This window comes from Hippocampus bargibanti, linkage group LG02 (genome assembly GCF_051943395.1).
Source record: "Hippocampus bargibanti isolate YZ-2025 linkage group LG02, ASM5194339v1, whole genome shotgun sequence".
Classification (NCBI taxonomy): domain Eukaryota; kingdom Metazoa; phylum Chordata; class Actinopteri; order Syngnathiformes; family Syngnathidae; genus Hippocampus; species Hippocampus bargibanti.
This window is the reverse complement of record NC_142735.1, coordinates 35,509,116-35,532,732: the sequence shown is the minus strand read 5'-3', so window position 1 is coordinate 35,532,732 and position 23,617 is coordinate 35,509,116. Positions and strand designations below refer to the sequence as shown.

The 23,617-nt window shown below is 41.0% G+C and overlaps 2 protein-coding genes across 2 annotated transcripts in view; both read left to right on the top strand.

The window, feature by feature from the left end:
* The first annotated feature begins 1,348 nt into the window (after nt 1–1,348).
* Nucleotides 1,349–21,360, top strand: srp72 (signal recognition particle 72). The gene is made up of 19 exons (XM_088991177.1): nt 1,349–1,463; nt 2,771–2,891; nt 3,030–3,150; nt 4,859–5,002; nt 5,096–5,207; nt 6,188–6,219; nt 7,142–7,266; nt 7,974–8,031; nt 8,972–9,103; nt 9,210–9,338; nt 9,405–9,477; nt 11,671–11,735; nt 11,823–11,918; nt 12,026–12,129; nt 15,314–15,391; nt 16,022–16,159; nt 19,484–19,521; nt 19,597–19,756; nt 20,884–21,360. Exons 1-19 carry the CDS (start codon nt 1,364–1,366, stop codon nt 21,053–21,055), a joined length of 1,998 nt encoding a protein of 665 aa, XP_088847303.1. The 5' UTR covers nt 1,349–1,363; the 3' UTR covers nt 21,056–21,360.
* A 264-nt stretch (nt 21,361–21,624) lies between these two features.
* LOC148902544 (snRNA-activating protein complex subunit 1-like) overlaps nt 21,625–23,617 on the top strand; it is a 2,410-nt gene continuing 417 nt past the window's right edge. Inside the window, exons 1-2 of the mRNA XM_088991174.1 lie at nt 21,625–22,630; nt 23,509–23,617. The exon at nt 23,509–23,617 is cut by the window's right edge and continues 417 nt beyond it. Coding sequence (XP_088847300.1) covers nt 22,016–22,630; nt 23,509–23,617 — 724 coding nt within the window. The 5' untranslated portion in view covers nt 21,625–22,015. The remainder of the gene's footprint in view (nt 22,631–23,508) is intronic.

Below are 23,617 nucleotides of genomic sequence, written 5' to 3'. Positions count from 1 at the left end.
GTCCACAACCTGATTTTTTTTAAGCGTTCGGCGTACATTCAAAATCTGTACGTTTTCCGTCCACGACGTTTTTTTTTTCCTCCTAGTTATAATTTTGTCACCGTTATGGCAACACGACAATGCACCGATATGGTTAGTTGCCGTTTGATCGCGAGAATCTCGCGTTGCAATAAACGGCTGCTTCTTTCGGACTACAATACAGTGAGACCTCAACTTACAAACACCTTATCTTACAAACTTTTCGTCTTACAAACGTCAAATTTATGAAAATTAAACCTTATAATAAGCACTATTTTCATAATATACACCCACCACGGCTGGCGGAGTGATTGTTTTGCCTCTAAACAAAACCCCACATTCACCGGATTCTGTGACGAAAGCGGCGATTTTGTTGCCGAACACCACTTGCCTGCAAATGTCGCCAATCACTTCTCAGAATGAACAAAATAAATCTTTTATTGACTCGAAGATGGCATCAGTAAATTAACTTTATGGATTGACCTTTTTAATTTCGTTAACCAAATTGTTAATTATGCATTTGATTCTGTCTTGGCGTCATTAATAAGTAGTGAAAGGTACATACGAAGCTACATTTTTATATATAGCTACAGATATATTTTTTATATCAAGAAACATTTTGACATTTGTATAAATAAGACTATTTCGCATTTCACAATAATGCATGACAAATTATTTTTGCTAGGTCGCGCTACATGTAACGACAACAAGTCATTCTTAAATGTTAGAATTCGTGATGCAGGTGAAAACATTGTTCTTTAATTGAGCCAGGCTAAATACTGCAATGCCCACCGTCGTGACAAAAGATGCGCACAGTGGCTGGTTTAGCGGGTCAGTCTTTTTTTTAACAAACAAACGTAGCATTTAGCACATACATACAGGAGTTGTTGTTAGCCACAACACCATTTGTTGTGGCTAACATTGATGTGACGTCACGCTCGCTCGACAAGCCCAACCCTCAAACATGCAAATAAGCACCGGATGTTACAATATTAATAAATTCACATTGTTTTTTTAAAATGAATTAATTTTGTTTCATTTTACGTATACTATATTAAACGTAAGATGCGTCACCATTTTGTAAGGACATATGCCAATATTTGTGAGATTGCCAATCGCCTCGGGTTGACAGGAAAATCGGCAAAAAACAAGGACTCTTTTGACATGTTCATCATAAAACCTCTACAGCAATGAATAGTGGAGTATGGAATTTATTTCCTACAATTATGGTGTAATCAAACAAAAAATACAGTAGCGGTTGATTGAAAGTTTCAAGTCGTTTGGTGTTAATCCGGATGTACTTCTTTCTACTTCCTGCTTTCGCCCAGTCGTCCACTCATCAAAGATGGCGTCCGGGGTGCTACCCTCGGCTGCGCTGTGGACCGAAGTCAACCGGTGCGGACAGAATGGAGATTACACGAGAGCTTTGAAAGCTCTTACAAAAAGTAGGTAGCTTCACCGCGAGCGAAGACAGACGTGTTGTCGACTTTCGTCGTGAATGTGTGCTAACTTGTCAGCGATGCTTCGTGGATAAGATCCGTTTAACTCCCCTGGCAGCTGTTAGCATGTGGCTAGGCCACGGGCCCGAAATCAGACAGATGTCTTTTTTTCGTTTTTTTTTCTCTAAATATGTCGTAATATATACTAGTTTCTGTATATTTTTCATGAATTAAGTTGTAAAATAAGTTGTCTGTGTATTATGCAAAGTGTGGCGTTAATGTTGCACCGCCTTCTCGTGGATTGTGACGTGTCTATTTCATGTCGGTACAGATTTATTTTCCTGTTTATTTTTTGACATATTATAAATTTATTATTCGATATCTCTCGAAAATGGGAGTGAGCTTTATTTCTATTTATAATCAGATTTAAAGGACAACCGACACCATCTTTTTTGTTTCCTAACCGACATCAGAAAAACGTTTTATAGCATCTAAAATACCCAAAACACGCAGGCTGATATTTTTAGTCAAATGCAAAACACCAATAAAAAAATGACTTCAAGTGTCTCAAAACTACTACTACTACTTAAAGTTTCAGAAGGTCCCGTGTTCGTGACATCACGCTAGGACGTCTTGCCTTGCTTTAGAATCAAAACAATGGCTTCAGATTAGGAGAAGATGCTTTCTAGATGTTAGTAATCCAGTTGTGAATATGATTCAAATAGTTCTGAAGAGGAAAGCATAAATGTTTGGAAGTCCTTCCGTATGAATTCGAGCCATCAGGACTCCAATGTCGATTAGATTAGATTAGCCTTTATTAGTCTCGCAGTGGAGTGGGCGTCCCAGAAAATGCACAAGATGGCGCCCAAGCTCCGTCGGAAATGGGCTGATTTGTCTGCTGGGAATTTGGGTCAACTAGTATCAAATAGTAATCTTGGTGCAACACATAACGATTCACCATCGCATTATTTATGTGTTTTCCTTCTAATTTCACCATCAACACGTAGTTTTTAGACCAAACAAATTACCAAAAATGCATTGTGTGTTACTTTCTCGGTCAGGGGCGTTCCTTCAGTGACGTCACGTCAGGAATCGTCACCAACTCAAAAATAAGACTTCCTGAATATTCAGCGCAAGTCTTAAAACGTAAAATCTAGCTATATGCGGTGGAATCTTTGTCAAATACGCTCAGTAGAAGTCATTTGAAGCCATTTTACAAATTATGGACACAACTAATCCGGAGGCGTCGGTTGTCCTTTAATTGTGTTGAGCGTTTCCAAGATTTGTATTTTATTTTCTCCTCCTTTTGCCAGTTTTGCAAACAAACAGGGAAGATGTGACAGCCCTTCACTGTAAAATCGTGTGCCTTATCCAGAATGGCACCTTCAAGGAGGCTTTAAATGTCATGAGCACACATACCAAGATCCTCGGCAGGTAAATCACGGTCACGTTTGTGCATTTATGCTACTCGCTCATTGGCACAGATACACAATACCCATGAAAAGTTGAACTCTATTTGGAGGAGATTTGTGTCCTTTTTTTTGTTTGAAATGTGTGTTTCTCTTCTTCTAGCGAGCTGGTGTTTGAGAAAGCATATTGTGAGTACCGTTTAAACCGAGTGGAGAGCTCTCTGAAGACTATCGAAAGCGCTCCCGCACAGACGGACAACCTGAAGGAGCTCTATGGTCAAGTGGTGAGGCTGTTATTTAGTTAAAAATACCTTTGGTTTGAGTTTATTGAATGTAGGTAGAGTAACTCTTTTCAAATACTCCCGGGGGAGTATTTAAATCCGGCCCGCTACATCATTTTTTTTGGCCCGCCAAAGCAAATCAAACTAGTGAAATTCCATGATGCTAGCTAAAATCCTAACCAAAATGTCATATTTTTGGATATAAACCACAATAACAGTCATTATTCTTGACTTCAGATTTGGAAACTAGCTATTCATTAATTTGTTGTACGCTCTATATGTAATATGTGGAGGGATTTAAACATTCTAATGCCTTCCCCAAATTCATAACGGCCTTTGAGAGGCAACCATAACTACAATGTGGCCCGCGGCAAAGAATAACTTTGACACCACTGTTCTAAAGTGAGTCTAATATAATAATAATAATAATAATAATAATAATAATTGTAATAATAGTAATAGTAGTAAAAGTAGTACTAGTAGTAGTAGTAATAGTGGTAATAATAATAGTAGTAATAGTAATAAAAATAATAATAATAATACTAATAATAATAATAGTATTAATAGTAATAATAATAGTAGTAATAACAGTAATAATAATAGTAATGGTAATAAAAGTAGTAATAGTAGTCATAGTAGTAATAGTAGTAACAGTAGTAGTAGTAGTAGTAGTAATAATAATAATATTATTAGTAATAGTAGTAATAGTAATAGTAGTAACAGTAATAGTAGTAATAATAGTAATAGTAATAATAATAATAATAGTAGTAATAATAATAATAGTAATGGTAGTAACAGTAGTAATAGTAGTAGTAATAGTAGTAGTAATAGCAGTAGTAGTAATAATAATAATAGTAGTAATAGTGGTAATAGTAAAAAAAATACTAGTAGTAATAGTAATAATAATAGTAATAGTAGTAATAATAATAATAATAGTAGTAATAGTCTTCTTCTTTTCCTTTGGGCTTTTCCCTTCAAGGGGTCGCCACGGCGAATCAGTGTCCTCCATCTTGAGAGGTTTGATCCGCATGTTTGTTTTGGTGAAGCTTTTACGTCGGATGCCCTTCCTGACACAACCCTCTGTATTTATCCGGGCTTGGGACCGGCACAAGAAGACATATGTCCCTTTGTGGCTACAGAACAAGTAGTAATAGTAATAATAATAGTAATAATAATAATAATAATAATAATAGTAATACTAGTAGTAATAGTAATAATAATAATAATAATAGTAATAATAATAAAAATAATTATAAGTATAAACAAGAGAGAGAGCTACACAGAAAATGCCATTTTAAATCAGTGGTTTTTAAGATGGGATTTGAAGGTGGGAAGAGAATCAACGTTACAAATGTTATAATACTAATCCATAGGCGCCTTTTAAAACTCTCAAGGTCACTTTACAGTCACAGGTTCATTTTTTTCTGCGGGTGAGCAGCGGCAGCCACACGCCCCAGCGTTCACTCAAACCGGAATAACTCAAATAGATCGAAAGCTAGCTAGATAGCTAATAGATAGCTAGTGAGATATTGAATAGATACCTAGCTAGCTCGATAGCTAATAGATAGATAGCAAGATAGCCAGCTAGCTAGAGTTTGGAGGCAGAGCAGCTGAAAGCTCTGTCCCCCATTGTGCTGATAGCTAGCTAACCTGTTTATGTTATGTTTATGATCAAAAATGCATTTAGAATGACCTTTTTTTTTGTGTGCAGTTGTACAGACTCGAGCGCTACGACGAGTGCAAGTCAGTCTACACGGATGTGATCAGGAACTCCCAGGACGACTATGAAGAAGAGCGCAAGACCAATCTGGCCGCTGTCATGGCCGCCACGAGCCAGTGGGAGAAGGCGCCGTTGGTAAGCGTTGCTTTGATGAGCAAAGGCCACTCCCGTGTAGCTCCATTTGGGATCTCTGACTACCGTCTATTTTTCACCACTTTCACCTTGCAGGAAGATTTAGGGCTTCCCGAGTCGACGTACGAGCTTTGCTACAATGCCTCCTGCATGCTGATTGGCCAGGGTCAGCTGACTGAAGCGTTTAATAAGCTTCAACAAGCTGAAGGTCAGACCTAGTCGCAATTTTTTTCCCCTAACCATTTTATGAGCCTAGAATCGATCCTAATTTACATTACTACAAAAAAACATTACGAAATAGTGGATCAATAAATGTGATTTATCGCCTTTCCATTTTGATAGATAAAATTCGATAATTAAATTATGAAATTAGATCATTTTGGGATTGAAATGGATTGGCCTTTATTAGTCTTGCAGTGGAGAAATTGACATTTCATGGCAGCAAACTGATGGAAGGAAGAGGAAAGGAAAGGAAGAAGTAGAAAAAAAACAAAATACATGAGCAGCTGTAGAGGTAGCTACTCTCGTCGCGCCATTTTGAATTGGATTGACCTTTATTAGTTTCGGAGTGGAGAAATTGACATTTAACAGCAGCAAAGTGACGGAAGGAAGAGGAAAGGAAGAAGTAGAAAAAACAAAAACAAAATACAGGAGCAGCTGTAAAGGCAGCACACTCTCGCGGCGCCGTCTTGAAGTCAAAACAACAACCAAAAATCAAAATAACAAATAATATGACAACACAGACACAGAGAGTCAGTCATTTTTCAGCACTTGCTGTACCCTCTTTTTGACATTAACTAGTTCTAGATGAAAGAGGAGAGGATCAAAGCGTCCTTTTAACCAGTGGATCAGGGACATCATGGTGGAATGTGCACGTCTGCTACAAGCTAAATGTTGAACGCAAACAAAGCTGTTGCATCCATTGACAAAAAACAATGTCTCACATCTCCCATCCCACGTTAATCCGCTTCAATTCCAAGCCGCATACAGCTGGCATATTTGGCTCAGCACAGTCTCTTCCATGATGAATGTCGTGGCCAAAAATGCTGAAAAACTGTCCGTATCCGTTCCACACGACGCACAAAAACACAAAAGTGACAAAAGAAAACACAAAGACAAGACAAAAACAACAAAAAGGCTCGGGTGCCATCTTGGATCTAAACTATTTTAAATTTTCTTGTGTTTCAGAGCTTTGTCGGCTGTCGTTGGCTGAAGATTCGGTAAGTTTGTACAGTGATACCTCGGTTTACGAACTTTTCGGTTTACAAACGTTAACTTTATGAACATTTTACCTTGGCATACCAACTATTTTTCGGGATAAACACGGAGCTGCCACAATGAGTGATGTGTCGTTCGCGAACGAGCCCGTTCTCCTAAAATAAAATGGCAGCTGGCTTGTTTTTGTCCTATATTCCCCGCCCCCAGTCGCCGGTTAAAGCCACGTGATTGGTCTCGAACGCAGCAGTGAGCGGTGGTGGTTTAAACATTAAAGAGACAGGCAGACGACAGAGTGACCAAATGGAAAGAAAACTGTGAAATTTGGACTCGTTTCAACTTTGATAGTTCAAAAGCAGAGTGTAGACTGCAAGGTTAAAATATCCCGTCAGTCAGGCTCTACAAACAACCCGCACAAGGCATCTGTACACTTGATGCAAAAAGCTATCAACCCAGCTCAACAGAACACAATTGATGAGGAACTAGGTAAAATTATAGCACCTACACGGGGATCATTCCTCAGGATGGTGAAAGAAGGCTACGTTCCTCATCAAGTGTTTCATGCTGATTAAATTCCATCAATGGCCATCACAAAGGTAAATAAAACCACTTTATTATATTGTACAGTTTTTTTCTTTAATTATAATACCATAGCACATTTATTATACATAAAATAAGGTATATTTTGTATAGTTTTAAGGCTTAGAAAATTAAATTAGAAAGTAGAAAATGATGTTTTATGGGGACCTGGGAATGGATTCTTCTCATTTTAATGGTTTCCTATAGGAAATTAATTTTTGAGATACACACTTTTCGCCTTACACCCTCTGTCTGGGAACCAATTAAGTTCGTAAGCCAAGGTATCACTGTGTATCTAATTTACAAACCGGCCAACGTGAACTTAAAGTCTGTTGCGGTGTCCCGCAGGACATCACCGAGGAGGACATTGAGTCGGAGCTGGCCGTCATCCATTCTCAGATGGCGTACGTGATGCAGTTGCAAGGTCGGACAGAGGAGGCGCTGCAGCTCTACAATCAGGTCATTAAGCTCAAGTAAGAGGAATTTCCTTGCCTCGGCCAGGGGTGTTCAATAATAATAATAATAATAATAATAATAATAATAATAATAATACATTTCATTTCTAAGCGCTTTTCAAAACTCAAGGTCACTTAACAGTCACAGGATAAGATTTTCTGTGGGTGAGCAGCGGCAGCCACACGCGCCAGCGTTCACTCAACCCGGAAGTCACTCAAATAAATAGAAAGCTAGCTAGCTAATAGATACAGTAATAATAATAATGCATTTAATTTATAAGCACCTTTCAAAACTTTACAGTCACAGGATACAGTCGCAACAACCATCACAAAAGTCAATAAAACGACTTTATTATACAGTACAGTTTATTTCTTTCATTACAACCCAATAGCACATTTATAATACATGAAATAAAGTATATTTTGTGTCGTTTTAAGGCTTATTTAGGAGAAAAGTATCTTTTATGGGGACCTGGAAACGGATTATTCTAATTTCGAATGGTTTCTTATGGGAAATTAATGTTTGGAAGACACACTGTTCGCCTTAAACACACTTTCTGGGAACCAATGAAGTTTGTAAGCTGAGGTGTCACTGTCATAGGTAGATTTATCTGAAGTGTGAGCACCCTTGCCCTAAGCTGTTTAGTTATTTCGTTTTGATGTTTGTTTGCTTTCTGTTTGCTTTTTTTTAATCCATGAAACGCGTATTCTTTTTCTTCTTTTAGGCCTTCGGATGTGGGCTTGCTGGCCGTGACGGCCAACAACATCATTACAATAAACAAGGTGGGCCAATTTCAAAGCCTTTGGAGTTTGTAATTGATAATTTGTAATTTAGCTTCCTATTCATTTATTTAAAGGACAACCGACACCTCTGGACAAATTGCGTCCATAATTTGTAAAATGGCTTCAAATGACTTCTACTGAATGTATTTGACAAAGATTCCACCGCATATAGCTATATTTTACCTTTTAAGACTTGCGTTGAATATTCAGGAAGTTTAGTTTTCGAGTTGATGACGATGCCCTTAGTGACGTCACGGAGGGAACGCCCCTGACTGAGAAAGCGACACACAATGCATGTCGGGTACTTTTTTTCGTCTGAAAACACAGTGTTGATGGCGAAATTAGAAGGAAAACTACAGAAATAACGCCATGGTGAATCGTTGTGTGTGGCAGCCAATTGCGGTAACACGCATAAAGAAGGTGTAAGTTGACACAAATACCCAGTGGACAAAATAGCCCATTTGAAACAGAGTTTGTGCGCCATCTTGTGCATTTTCTTGGCGCTACATTGGAGTCCAGATTGCTCGAATTGATCCGGAAGGACTTCTTTCATCGATTGCAAACATTTATGCTTTTTGAATCATATTCATAACTGGATGAGTAACAAGAAAGCATCTTCTCCGAATCTGAAGCCATTGTTTTGATTCTGGAGCAAGGCAGTTTGTGAAGGAGTATCCTGCCGTGATGTCACGAGCAAGGGGGCGGGACCTTCTGAAACAGGCCACTTCCTGTTTCAAATTAAAGTACTTTTTAGACACTTGAAGTCATTTTTATTGGTGTTTTGCATTTGACTAAAAATATCAGCCTGCATGTTTTGGATATTTTTGATGCTATAAAACGTTTTTTTTTTTCTGATGTTAGGAAACAAAAAAATGCTGTCGGTTGTCCTTTAAATAATAAGAAAGACGAACATTCTAAGTCGTCTTCCACTTGTTCGCAGGACCAAAACGTGTTTGACTCCAAGAAGAAGGTGAAGCTAACCAGTGCGGAAGGAGTGGAATACAAGCTAGCCAAAAAGCAGCTCCGGACCATCGACTTCAACAAAGCCCTGCTGGCCATGTACACCAACCAGGTGACCCCAACAAGACGTCTTGATATGCTTTGAAACATAGCATTTAGAACTATATATTATTATTATTATTTTTTTATATCATTTTTTTTTTTTTGCAATGGAACAGGGCGACCAGTGCCGGAAACTGTCATCTGGTCTTCAAAATCAGAATCCGGGTCACCCGCGACCTGTCCTCATCCAGGTGGCTCAACTGTGCAGGGAGAAGCAGCATAGCAAAGCGGTCGAATTGCTCCAGGTAGGAGAATAACCCTGGCAAAATTTGACATCCGTGACACTAATATCGATCTCGTTGCCTTTTCAGCAATTTTCAGAGCAGCATCCAGAAAGCGCGTCAGGCATCAAACTGACAATGGCGCAGCTCTATTTAGCGCAAGGTATGAGCGTTTATCTACTTGTTATATTCCTAGCTAGCAGTTAGCTAGCACTACACAGTTTGATTTGGGTTACTGTTTAGAAAGTTCATGGCGACGGGGGTGATACAAGCTGTTTAACTCATTCACAAATTTATTCAAGGATTGAACACAATTTGTTCGGTTTTGTATTTTCATGCTTGGGTGAGGATAAAGCGCTGGCCGTGGACTCAGGCAAGGTTTTGTCTTTACCACAAGGAGACGGCATTTCGCTTTTTCTTTCCATGTTAGCGCTTTGTTCCAGCTTCAGCTCTTTTTAAAACAATATGTAAATTAGCTAGCTAATAGATAGCTATCCAGCTAGTTAGATGGCAACTCGATAGCTAGCTAGATAGCCAGCCAGATACAGTGAGACCTCAACTTACAAACTTAATTGGTTCCCAGACAGAGTGTGTAAGGCGAAAAGTGTGTATCTAAAATTAAAAATTCCTATAGGAAACCACTAAAATGGGAATAATCCGTTCCCGGGTTTCCATAAAATATACTTTTCAACTAAATAAGCCTTAAAACTACATACAACATACCTTATTCGATGTATAATAAATGTGCTATTGTATTGTAATGAAAGAAATACACTGCACCGTATAATAAAGTCACTTTATTTACATTTGTGATGGGAATTGATGACTTGATGGAATGACGTTGGAGGTCGAAGGTCAAAGGGAATTGCTGTTTGGAAAGAGAGGTGCATTACATGAGGACTGTAATTAAAGAAATAAACTAACTTCTGGTGCTGTTCGGTCGTGTGCTTCCGCCGAAGATCACTCTGCCAGCCGTGGTGGGTGTGTATTATGAAAATAGTGCTTATTATAAGGTTTAATTTTCAGAAATTTGAAGTTTGTAAGACGAAAAGTTTGTAAGTTGAGGTGTTTGTAAGTTGAGGTCTCACTGTAGCCAGCTAGATAACCAACCAGGTAGATAGCTAGATAGCTAATTAACTCTTTTTTTTATTTTTATGAAAGAAGTGAGTCTAAGCTTTCTTACGCTGCTTTTAATGTTTATGTAGTCCTAAAACTCGATATTCTATGGGTCCTGGAATTTGAGTGAAAATGACAACAACCCTGGCACTGGAGTGGACACATTTTTTGCACGTCGTCTGCCAGTGAATGAGTTAAATGTTCTGTTAAGTTAAACGTCTGCTGGATTTGGTGCGCATGGATCGGTAGTGCCTGCCTGTGGGGATTCGCTGGAAAAGGTGGTGGGCAGGGTGCGGCGGGTCCAGTCGGATTTTCCGTGCTCTCGTCTTGATTCTTGCAGTGCGTTAGTCCTCGAGAGTGGCTACTGATTTTTACCGCCATGCTAACTTTGTCCATTTTTTGTGACGGCCCAAGTGTGATACAGTGATACCTTGGCTTACAAACTTAATTGGTTCCCAGACAGAGTGTGTAAGGCGAAAAGTATGTATCCCAAAAATTAATTTCCCATAGGAAACCATTAAAATGAGAAAAATCTGTTCCCATGTCCCCATAAAACATCATTTTCTAATTTTCTCAGCCTTAAAACTACACAAAAGATACCTTATTTTCTGTGTAATAAAAGTGCTATGGTATTATAATTAAAAAAATAAACTACTATATAATAAAGTCGTTTTATTGACCTTTGTGATGGTCGTTGATGGCTTTATTCGATGGAGTGGCCGCTTTCATCAGCATGAAACACTTGACGTGGAACGTAACCTTCTTCTTTCACCATCTTGATGAACGATCCCTTGTTGGTGCTTTCTCTGCGATCATTTTACCTAGTTCCTCATCAATTGTGTTCAGTTTAGCTGGGTTGATAGCTTTTTGCATCAAGTGTACAAATGGCTTGTGCGGGTTATTTGTGGAGCCTGATTGATGGGATATTTTAACCTTGCAGTCTGCACTCTGCTTTTCAACTATCAAAGTAGAAACAAGTCCAAATTTCACTGTTTTCTTTCCGTTTGGTCACTCTCTCTCTGTCGTCTGCCTGGGGGCGGGGAATAGAGGACAAAAAGAGTTGGCTTCCATTTTCTTGTTAGGAGAACGGGCTCGTGGCAGCCCCGTGTGTCTCCCGAAAAATAGTTCTTATGCCAAGATAACATTTTCAGCAATTTAGCATTCGTAAAACGAAAAGTTTGTAAACCAAGGGGTTGGCAAACCGACGTATCACTGTCGTTTATTTATTTATCATCCACAGGTCATGTGACAAAAGCCTGCGACGTCCTCAAGTCAATTGACGAGTTCAAGCATAAAGCAGGCATGGTAATGGCGCCTTGTGACCTTTTGCATTGTGCCAAAGCTCGCTTGACCAAGCTGCCAAAACGACCGCCCGGCTATTAACCGCCTTAGGTGTCCGCTCTGGTGTCCATGTACTCGCACGAAGAAGACATCGACGGAGCCATTGAGGTTTTTCGACAAGCCATTCAGTACTACCAGGCCCAACAGGTTTTGTTTCTTGTCACTTGGTCCAATTCCTCGGTTGCGGAATAAGAGTGTCATTGTCATTTACCCGTCCGTCCGTCCGTCCGTCCGTCACTGTTCATACCCCGCAGCCCACATCCACGGCACACCTGGCTCTGGTGCGAGAAGCTGCCAATTTCAAACTGAAGTACGGACGTAAAAAGGAAGCCATTAGTGATCTGGAGCAGCTGTGGAAGTAAGTTGACTCAGTGTGGGCGATGAACCGCTGTTTGGCTATCGTGAATGTTTTGTTCGAAAAGGTGGACCGTTAGCTTTAAATCCGTATTGGATGGGCAGTACTTTTAAGGTACAGTGGAAAGGTTTTACAATGTTTTAGACATGATGAAAATATAATCATAATAATACAGTGATACATCAGCTTCTGAACTTAATTGGTTCCCAGAAAGAGTGTGTCAGGCGAAAAGTGTGTCTTCCAAACATTAATTTCCCATAGGAAGCCATTAAAAATGAGAATAATCCGTTTCATGACACTATGAATCCCTGTACGACACTTAAAGTTCTCGAACCATCGATGCCTCGCCTTGAAATCATCAATGGATGACTAGCTTACAGGTTGCCTCTTGATGATATCCGAGTGAAGTTTCCGTGCTTTTTCCGCGATAATACCCTCACTCACACTGTCCCCTGCTAGCTGCTTTTCGTTCATCCAAATCAACAGAAGTTTTTCAACCTCTTCTGTTGCCTGAGATCGTTGCTTAGACAACACAGAAACACCCTTAGCCGCACGTAGCAATGGTCGACTTAGCGTACTGGTACCGGGACGCTAAATCACACAAACGCACACCTCGTTGGTTTCGTCTTAGTTAGATAAATCGTGCTATCTTGTGGAATGAAAAATTACTCACAGTTAAAAAAAAAAAAATCTAGAAAATTGATCCACAATCGACTTTTTTTTTTTGGAACTTGGGTTACACACGTTCATGAAATGTTCTTTCTTCAAACAGGCAAAACCCAAAGGACACTCCAGGTCCACATAAAACATAATTTTCTACTTTCTCATTTTCTAAGCCTTAAAACTACACAAAATAGACCTTCTTTTATGTATAATAAATGTGCTATTGGATTGCAATTAAAGAAATAAACTGTACTGTATACGTCTGTGTAAGCTCTCAGTCGTACAGGAGTGGTCCATCGATGAGAAGGTTTCTTCAGCCGTCATCTGTACAAAAGTGAAGGTTTCGGACGTTTCGCCTCCTATCCAAGAGACTTCGTCAGCGAACTAAAGCCTGACTGGTCGTATTGGCCCCATTTATATATCCCTAATGTCCAGACCTAGTGGCGCCGGACACAGCTATGATAGGTCCCTACTCTCAGGTTGGGGGGGGCGCGGGACCCCCCCCTGTGGCCCCACTGATTGTTCCTACATTCCTGACTAACGATTGGCCTATTACCCCCACTCCCCCCGATATCACCTCATCAGCATAACGACCCTCATCAGCATTGCGAAAGTTGCCTAACCTGTTTTGCCTGAGCAGGCTATTGTATGAACGATCCAAATTGAACCTCACACCACCCGACCGGTTTAATGAAGGATTTTGTTGTTTTATAAGAATCGCCTCTTTTACCCCCCTTTCAAACCATCTATGTTCTTTCGCTAAGATTTTAACCTCATTGTCGTCAAATGAGTGGTTAGTAGCTTTTAGGTGCAAATGTACTGCCGATTGAGGCCCACTAGTATTATCCCTGCGATGTTGATAAAGTCTTTTTTTGAGAATTTGTTGAGTCTCCCCAATGTACTGCTCTTTACCAACTAGCACTGAAGGTAGAGAAAAGGAGTCAAAACATATCAGGAGAGCACTCACTAACTGTGGGTACCCTCAGTGGTCATTCAACAAATGTCAGAAAGAAAGAATAGCGAACGAAACCAATAATTCTCAAGATTCTAAAAGGAGAGGAGTAGCAGTACCGTACATTGCAGGAGTTTCTGAAAAATTACAAAGAGTCCTTTGGCAACATAAAATTCCTACTTATTTCAAACCGATAAACACGTTAAGGCAAAAATTAGTGCATCCAAAAGATAGGCTACCAAATGAAAAACAAAGTAATGTAGTTTATTCCATACATTGTAAGAATGAAAATTGTAAAGAGCAGTACATTGGGGAGACTCAACAAATTCTCAAAAAAAGACTTTATCAACATCGCAGGGATAATACTAGTGGGCCTCAATCGGCAGTACATTTGCACCTAAAAGCTACTAACCACTCATTTGACGACAATGAGGTTAAAATCTTAGCGAAAGAACATAGATGGTTTGAAAGGGGGGTAAAAGAGGCGATTCTTATAAAACAACAAAATCCTTCATTAAACCGGTCGGGTGGTGTGAGGTTCAATTTGGATCGTTCATACAATAGCCTGCTCAGGCAAAACAGGTTAGGCAACTTTCGCAATGCTGATGAGGGTCGTTATGCTGATGAGGTGATACCGGGGGGAGTGGGGGTAATAGGCCAATCGTTAGTCAGGAATGTAGGAACAATCAGTGGGGCCACAGGGGGGGGTCCCGCGCCCCCCCCAACCTGAGAGTAGGGACCTATCATAGCTGTGTCCGGCGCCACTAGGTCTGGACATTAGGGATATATAAATGGGGCCGATACGACCAGTCAGGCTTTAGTTCGCTGACGAAGTCTCTTGGATAGGAGGCGAAACGTCCGAAACCTTCACTTTTGTACAGATGACGGCTGAAGAAACCTTCTCATCACTGTACTGTATAATAAAGTCGTTTTATTGACCTTTGTGATGGTCATTGATGACTTGATGGAATGGAGTGGCCGGTTTCCTCCGCATTAAACACTTGACGAGGAACGTAGCCTTCTTCTTCCACCATCTCGAGGAATGATCCCTTGTAAGCTTTGGCAGCTTTATCGTCAGAACGAATGACACTATGAATCCCTGTACGACACTTAAAGTTCTCGAACCATCGATGCCTCGCCTTGAAATCATCAATGGATGACTAGCTTACAGGTTGCCTCTTGATGATATCCGAGTGAAGTTTCCGTGCTTTTTCCGCGATAATACCCTCACTCACACTGTCCCCTGCTAGCTGCTTTTCGTTCATCCAAATCAACAGAAGTTTTTCAACCTCTTCTGTTGCCTGAGATCGTTGCTTAGACAACACAGAAACACCCTTAGCCGCACGTAGCAATGGTCGACTTAGCGTACTGGTAGTGGGACGCTAAGTCACACAAACGCACACCTCATAGGTTTCGTCTTAGATAAATCGTGCTATCTTGTGAAATGCAAGCATGGAATGAAAAATTACTCACAGTTAAAAAAAAATAAATCTAGAAAATTGATCCACAATCGACTTTTTTTTTTTGGAACTTGGGTTACACACGTTCATGAAATGTTCTTTCTTCAAACAGGCAAAACCCAAAGGACACTCACACCCTGGCGCAGCTCATCTCCGCTTACTCTCTGGTGGATACGGACAAAGCCAAGTCGCATCCTTTTGAAAAACCAAATCCCTTTGTTTTTCTTTTTTCTTTTTTACTCTTTTAGTTGAGAAGCTTTCTTCAGCCGTCATTGAACTAAAATTTTTGATTGAACTAAAATTATTGCTGGTAGTTTTGGCCCTATATATATCCCTACTCTCCAGATGTGGCGGTGCCAGACTCTGCTACGATTGGTCCTTGCTCTCAGGTTGGAGGGAGCAGAGGACTACTCCCTGCGGCTACGCTGATCTTTCCTAATGTCCTGACTGATTACTTCTATTGATCTGCCTGAGTATGGGGTCTACGACTGGCCTGATTTCCCCATTTGATCTAGTATCATCTCATCAGCATAACTAAGCCTATATTGCCTAAGAAGTCGGTTGTAGGAACGATTCAAATGGAACCTCACCCCACCACGGCGATTTAGTGAAGGGTTTTGCTGTTTTATGAAAATAGCTTCTTTTACTCCCCCTTTCAAAGCATCAATTTTCTTTCGCTAAGATTTTAACCTCGTTGTCGTCAAGTGAGTGGTCGCTAGCTTTGAGGTGCATATGTACTGCATACTTTTAGCTTCCCCAGAATATCTTTACAAGTGGAATTGTCAAAGCTTTTGCGTTTTCCTCAACGTTCCTTTTGCAGCCTGAGCAAACACCTCCCTTCGGCGGACACCATGTCCTTCAAGGTGGATATCGACGAGCTGGAGAACTCGCACGGCGCCACCTACGTCAGGAAAAAGGCAGCCAAAGTGGCGGGAGAAAATCTTCCTAAAGAAGAAGGGTAACGCCATATTCTTACTCCTTTCATTACCTCCATTAAGTCGAATATTTATTGAATATTTTGCTCCAAATTTATGATTTAATGCCATTTTGAAGTAACAAAAATGAAACTAAATAACAAATAACCGGTCGGGTGGTGTGAGGTTCAATTTGGATCGTTCATACAATAGCCTGCTCAGGCAAAACAGGTTAGGCAACTTTCGCAATGCTGATGAGGGTCGTTATGCTGATGAGGTGATACCGGGGGGAGTGGGGGTAATAGGCCAATCGTTAGTCAGGAATGTAGGAACAATCAGTGGGGCCACAGGGGGGGGTCCCGCGCCCCCCCCAACCTGAGAGTAGGGACCTATCATAGCTGTGTCCGGCGCCACTAGGTCTGGACATTAGGGATATATAAATGGGGCCGATACGACCAGTCAGGCTTTAGTTCGCTGACGAAGTCTCTTGGATAGGAGGCGAAACGTCCGAAACCTTCACTTTTGTACAGATGACGGCTGAAGAAACCTTCTCATCACTGTACTGTATAATAAAGTCGTTTTATTGACCTTTGTGATGGTCATTGATGACTTGATGGAATGGAGTGGCCGGTTTCCTCCGCATTAAACACTTGACGAGGAACGTAGCCTTCTTCTTCCACCATCTCGAGGAATGATCCCTTGTAAGCTTTGGCAGCTTTATCGTCAGAACGAATGACACTATGAATCCCTGTACGACACTTAAAGTTCTCGAACCATCGATGCCTCGCCTTGAAATCATCAATGGATGACTAGCTTACAGGTTGCCTCTTGATGATATCCGAGTGAAGTTTCCGTGCTTTTTCCGCGATAATACCCTCACTCACACTGTCCCCTGCTAGCTGCTTTTCGTTCATCCAAATCAACAGAAGTTTTTCAACCTCTTCTGTTGCCTGAGATCGTTGCTTAGACAACACAGAAACACCCTTAGCCGCACGTAGCAATGGTCGACTTAGCGTACTGGTAGTGGGACGCTAAGTCACACAAACGCACACCTCATAGGTTTCGTCTTAGATAAATCGTGCTATCTTGTGAAATGCAAGCATGGAATGAAAAATTACTCACAGTTAAAAAAAAAAAAATCTAGAAAATTGATCCACAATCGACTTTTTTTTTTTGGAACTTGGGTTACACACGTTCATGAAATGTTCTTTCTTCAAACAGGCAAAACCCAAAGGACACTCACACCCTGGCGCAGCTCATCTCCGCTTACTCTCTGGTGGATACGGACAAAGCCAAGTCGCATCCTTTTGAAAAACCAAATCCCTTTGTTTTTCTTTTTTCTTTTTGACTCTTTTAGATGAGAAGCTTTCTTCAGCCGTCATTGAACTAAAATTTTTGTTTGAACTAAAATTATTGCTGGTAGTTTTGGCCCTATATATATATATCCCTACTGTCCAGATGTGGCGGTGCCAGACTCCGCTACGATTGGTCCTTGCTCTCAGGTTGGAGGGAGCAGAGGACTACTCCCTGCGGCTACGCTGATCTTTCCTAATGTCCTGACTGATTACTTCTATTGATCTGCCTGAGTATGGGGTCTACGACTGGCTTGATTGCCCCATTTGATCTAGTATCATCTCATCAGCATAACTAAGCCTATGTTGCCTAAGAAGTCGGTTGTAGGAACGATTCAAATGGAACCTCACCCCACCACGGCGATTTAGTGAAGGGTTTTGCTGTTTTATGAAAATAGCTTCTTTTACTCCCCTTTTCAAAGCATCAATTTTCTTTCGCTAAGATTTTAACCTCGTTGTCGTCAAGTGAGTGGTCACTAGCTTTGAGGTGCATATGTACTGCATACTTTTAGCTTCCCCAGAATATCTTTACAAGTGGAATTGTCAAAGCTTTTGCGTTTTCCTCAACGTTCCTTTTGCAGCCTGAGCAAACACCTCCCTTCGGCGGACACCATGTCCTTCAAGGTGGATATCGACGAGCTGGAGAACTCGCACGGCGCCACCTACGTCAGGAAAAAGGCAGCCAAAGTGGCGGGAGAAAATCTTCCTAAAGAAGAAGGGTAACGCCATATTCTTACTCCTTTCATTACCTCCATTAAGTCGAATATTTATTGAATATTTTGCTCCAAATTTATGATTTAATGCCATTTTGAAGTAACAAAAATGAAACTAAATAACAAATAATATGATAACACAGACACAGAGAGTCATTCATTCTTCAGCACTTGCTGTATATACAGGCATTCATTTCTATATCACTTTTTTATTTATCATATTTTAACTGTGTTTTTTATTTATGTGCTTGTTTTGTGATTGGAAAGTGTCTTAGAGAGCTTTAAAAGGTACTTATAAATTAAACGTATTATTATTATTATTAGATTTTTTTTGTGCTGGTTTCAAACATCATCCCAGATCGCTTTATTTTCAGCGCATTAAGCTTTAAGGACAACCGACGTCCCCGGACAAGTTGCGTCCATAATTTGTCAAATAGCTTCAAATGACTTCTACTGAGCGTATTTGACAAAGATTCCACCGCATATAGCTATATTTTACCTTTTAAGACTCGCGCTGAATATTCCGGAAGTCTTGTTTTTGAGTTGGTGATGAGTCCGTACGTGACGTCACTGAAGGAACGCCCCCTGACCGAAAAAAGGACACATTGTAGCAGTCCTTCCATCACGTCAATGCTTGTTTGGTCAGAAAACTTTGTGTTGCACCAAAAAGAGGCAGAAGAGGGCGACAAAGCTCAGTGTAAGGAATTAATCAGCCTGTGGAAACGGGCTGATTCATTCCTAGCTTTGTCGCCATTTTCTGCCTCATTTTGATGCTACATTTCCCGCCCACAGATATCTCAAAATGGCACGGAATAAATTCTTTAATCGATTGCAAACATGTATGCTTTCCTCTTCAGAACTATTTGAATCACATTCATAACTGGCAGAGTAACAAGAAAGCATCTTCTCCGAATCTGAAGCCATTGTTTTGATTTTTCAGCAAGGCAAGACGTCTTGGCGTGACGTCACGAACAAGGGGGCGGGACCTTCTGAAACTGGCCACTTCCTGTTTCAAATTAAAGTACTTTTTAGACACTTGAAGTCATTTTTATTGGTGTTTTGCATTTGACTAAAAATATCATACTGCGTGTTTTGGGTATTTTAGATGCTATAGAACGTTTTTCTGATGTCAGTTAGGAAACAAAAAAAAAAGTGACGTCGGTTGTCCTTTAAGGACACTTTACAATCAACAGGGACATAAATAAAACCAAGCGTCTTTTGACAACTTCCGTTTAGAATTAACAACATCCCAAAAACGTGCTAATTCCTAATTTACCGGTTCCTTTGTCTTGTCTTCTTCCAGAAAAGGCGACGTTAAAAAGAAGAAGAAGAAAAAGAAGGGTAGCTTTTGGTGACGAGTTAATCAACCGTTTCAGCCTGGCTCTACGTCCTAAGTGCCTCCCTCCCTCCCTCCAGGTAAACTACCCAAGAACTGTGACCCCAAATCCACCCCTGACCCAGAAAGATGGCTGCCCATGAGGGAACGCTCCTATTACCGAGGCAAGAAAAAGGGCAAGAAGAAGGAGCAGATCGGGAAAGGAACGCAGGGGGCCACCGCGGGGGCCTCGTCGGAGCTGTGAGTAACCGAAACCTTCATTGAATGAACGACGTTACAAATGGGGATGCGTCTGTATCTATTAGGTAGCTAATAGCTAGCCAACAGACAGCTAGCCACTTAGATAGCTATATAGCGAATCGATAGTTAGCTAATACACCGAATGCCACTATTAAATACACCGATAGCTAATAGCTAGCCAACAGATCGCTAGCTAGCTAGCCACTTGGATAGCTATATAGCTGCTAGCTAGCTAGTTAGTTAGCAATAATATAATTAACAATAATTGACTCATTCACTGCCATTCACAAATTAATTCGGGAATTGAAAACACGATGTAGACTTTAGGTTTTGTTATGTCACGTCATGCTTGGGTGCTGATAAAGCGCTGGCCACGGCCTCTGACAATGTTTTTTCCCCTTCCACAAGGGGACCCAGAAGTAAATCGATAGAACCCTAGCTAGCCAGCTAGTAGATAGCTAATAGATAGCCAACATATAGCTAGAAACCTAGATAGCTCTATAGTTAATAGATAGCTAGCTAGCTAGCAACCTAGATAGCTCTATAGCTGATAGCTAACTAGATAGTTAGTTAGCTAATACACTGAAGATCATTAAACACACAGATACAAAGCTAGCTAGCCAGCTAGTAGATAGCTAATAGATAGCTCTATAGCTAATAGCTAGCTAGATGGCTAGCCACCTAATAGCTCTATAGCAAGCTAGATAGTTAGTTGATACACTGAATGACACTTTAAAGCTAGCTAGCCAGCCAGTAGATAGCTAATAGATAGCCAACAGACAGCTAGCCACTTAGATAGCTATATAGCTAATCGATAGTGTTTTTATTATTTTTTTTATTAATTCATTTATTTATTTTTATATTTATTTTTGTGTTTTTATTTTTAGTGGTTTTATTATTTTTTTTATTTTAATTTTTTATTTTTTTTAATTTGTATTTATTTTTTTAATTTTGTGTTTTTATTTTTAGTTTATTTTTTATTATTATTAAACTCAATAATATTCTGTGTGTCCTGTAATTCAAGTGACAATGACAACAACCCTGGCACTGGAGCGGACGCATGTTTGCACCTACCTCGTCTGGCGCTGAATGAGTTAATCATGACTTTTGCTTGTCTTTGTTCGCAGGGACGCGAGCAAAACAGCCAGCAGCCCACCGACGTCCCCTCGACCGGGATCGGCATCCGGATCGGCTTCCGCCAACGTGGTCCCTCCGCGCCAGCAGAAACCCGCGTCCTCCGGGGCCACGCGCAAAAAGGCACCACAGAAGAAGAAAAAGAGCGGGAAAGGAGGATGGTAGTGTAGTGGTAGCCTTGGAAGGAAACAAAAAAAGGAGCGTTTGATTCATATTCCCAGGCCTCCCTATTCTTTCTTGCCTTTTTCCATTTTAATTGACAGACAAAACTTTCAATGTTCCTTCCACTTTTTGTCTTATTTTTAACATACGGGACAAAAGACGGTTTTGAAGGAATGAGAGCGTACGTCTCCATGAGCGTTCCTTTTGATTATTTAGTCTCGGGAGTTTCTGACATGGGGAGACATTTTTGTTGTGTTCAACAACAACAAAAATGAAACACATTTTAATAAAGTACAAAATGGACTGTATGACGTTGATGTTTCTGGCAATTTTGTTGTTTTTTTTAACTCATTCACAAATCTATTTTGTTAACCATTTGATTTTTAAAATTCACTTTTGTAAAATATTTCATCAAGAACAACTTTTCTTAAATTCATCTTTTCATGCAGTGTGTGTGTGTGTGTGAGAATTATTGTTTTTAGAAATTAAAATTATTGGAGACCATAAAAAAATACATCTTATCATTTGACTTTTTAATTTTAATAACATTTTTAAAAAGTGACAAAAAAAATAATGTGTGTCTGTAATCATCCCCTCCCTCCTCTACCACGAATCTTGACCAATGACGTGCGGCTTTAACCGAAGACTGAGGGCAGGGAATAGAATAGAAAGGGGGGAAAAGTCGGCTCCCATTTCCGGCTCCTTCTTGAGAGCCGACGCTCCTTGTTCACTTCAGATATCCGGCTCGTTCGCGAACAACACATCACTAGTTGGAATCAGGTGTGTCGAAGTCCAGATGCGATTTAAAACAGGTCAACTACGATTCTCTTTCCCCGGGAAGCGAATTTCACTTGATGTGAATTTGAATCGGTTCACATCGATTAGGTTAGCAGTCCTAATTTGTGCCACTTCGGAACTCCATTGAAAACAAATCACCATAAGGCCTCGCTTGGACACTCCGGGATGCCTCAAATGCCTCCCAAATACGCTGACAACTTTTACGAGCCTCTGACGGAAGACGTGGAAAGTCTCCTGGGCCGCTTCCGGCAACTGGACTCGGTGCGCTTGGAATGTTTCACGGTTGTTTGGAGGGACGCCCGCTTCTCGGACGTCTTCCGCGGCATCCCCAGCATGAGCGAAATGAGGCGATTCTGCCGGGCGGCCATGGCCACGGCCGTCAAGTACTTCCTGTCGCCATACTCCTACCAGGTGCGGGTGGGCGCGTTGTACTTGATGAACGCTTTTTTTCACACGCAGCTCGCCAGCCCGCCGGTCCGGATCCGCTTGGCTCTGCGGGACTGGGACGACGTGCAGACGTTTTTACGCGACTCGGTCACTTGGAGACACTTGGACGTGATTTACGTCTACCGGAAGTTGATTTCCGCCAAGGCGGTGGATTACACGGCCATGCCTCATTTGCTGGTTTTCCAGCGGCAGAAGAAAGCCAAAGAGCAGAAGGTGTGCGCCGGGATGCTAGCCAGGGCTACGGCGGTGCGGGAACTGCTCAGCGAGGACTACCTGGAGGAGGTTGTCGACGCCCAGAACCGCTACCACGAGATGAAGAACCAGCTGGTGGAGGTACGGACGAGTCATGTGTCGTTTGCAAACGAAACGGCTCTCAGAGCCAACTCTTCGATGTGAGCGAATAGAGCGGCTCTGAATAGGGAGCCGCTTATAGGAGCCGTTTCCGCAACCCCCCAGCGATTAAAGTCGCACGTGATTGGTCAAAATCCGTGGTAGACGACACACACACACACACACACACACACACACACACACACACACACACACACACACACACACACAAAGGAATAGAAATAATACATTTTATTTATAAGCGCCTTTCAAAACTCTCAAGGTCACTTTACAGCTACTGTATGTAATAGCTATAGGGCTAGCTAGCTATTTGCTATCTATTCACAAGGTGTTATCTATTCGCTAGCTATCAACTCTCTATTCGCTAATACCTAGCAAATAGATGGTTATTACCTGGCCATGTTTTTTCTTTTCCACAAGGGGGCAGCATTTACCTGTTTTCCATGTTAACGCTTTGTTCCAGCTTCAGCTGTTGTTAAAACGCTATATAAAACAATATGTATGTATTGCATTGTATTCTGGACAGCCACCCCCATTTCAAGCTCATATAACTCCAAACCCATATAATTTAGGAATTAACTAATTTTTTTTCCCGACGAAATACGAGAGTTTAAGGTTTCTTAGAGCTCACTTGAATGTTTATGTAATCCTCAAACTAAATATTCTGTGGGTCCTGGAATTCGAGTGCCAATGACAAAAACCCTGGCACTTGTAGTGGACGCATTTTTGCACATCGTCTGGCAGTCAATGAGTTAATAATTAGACCCAAACGCTAGCTAGTATTCGCAGAACTACAGTCGACCAACCACTTTGACAGTTGTACGACGTTGGAATTGTGATTGTTGGCCGTTGCACCGCAGGTCAGCCTCCAGGCCACCGTCACCCACGCCGACTTTGCCTCGCGCCTCAAAGCAACCTTAGATGACTTCGTCACATGGCAAGAAAAAACTTTCACGCAAACAAAAGACA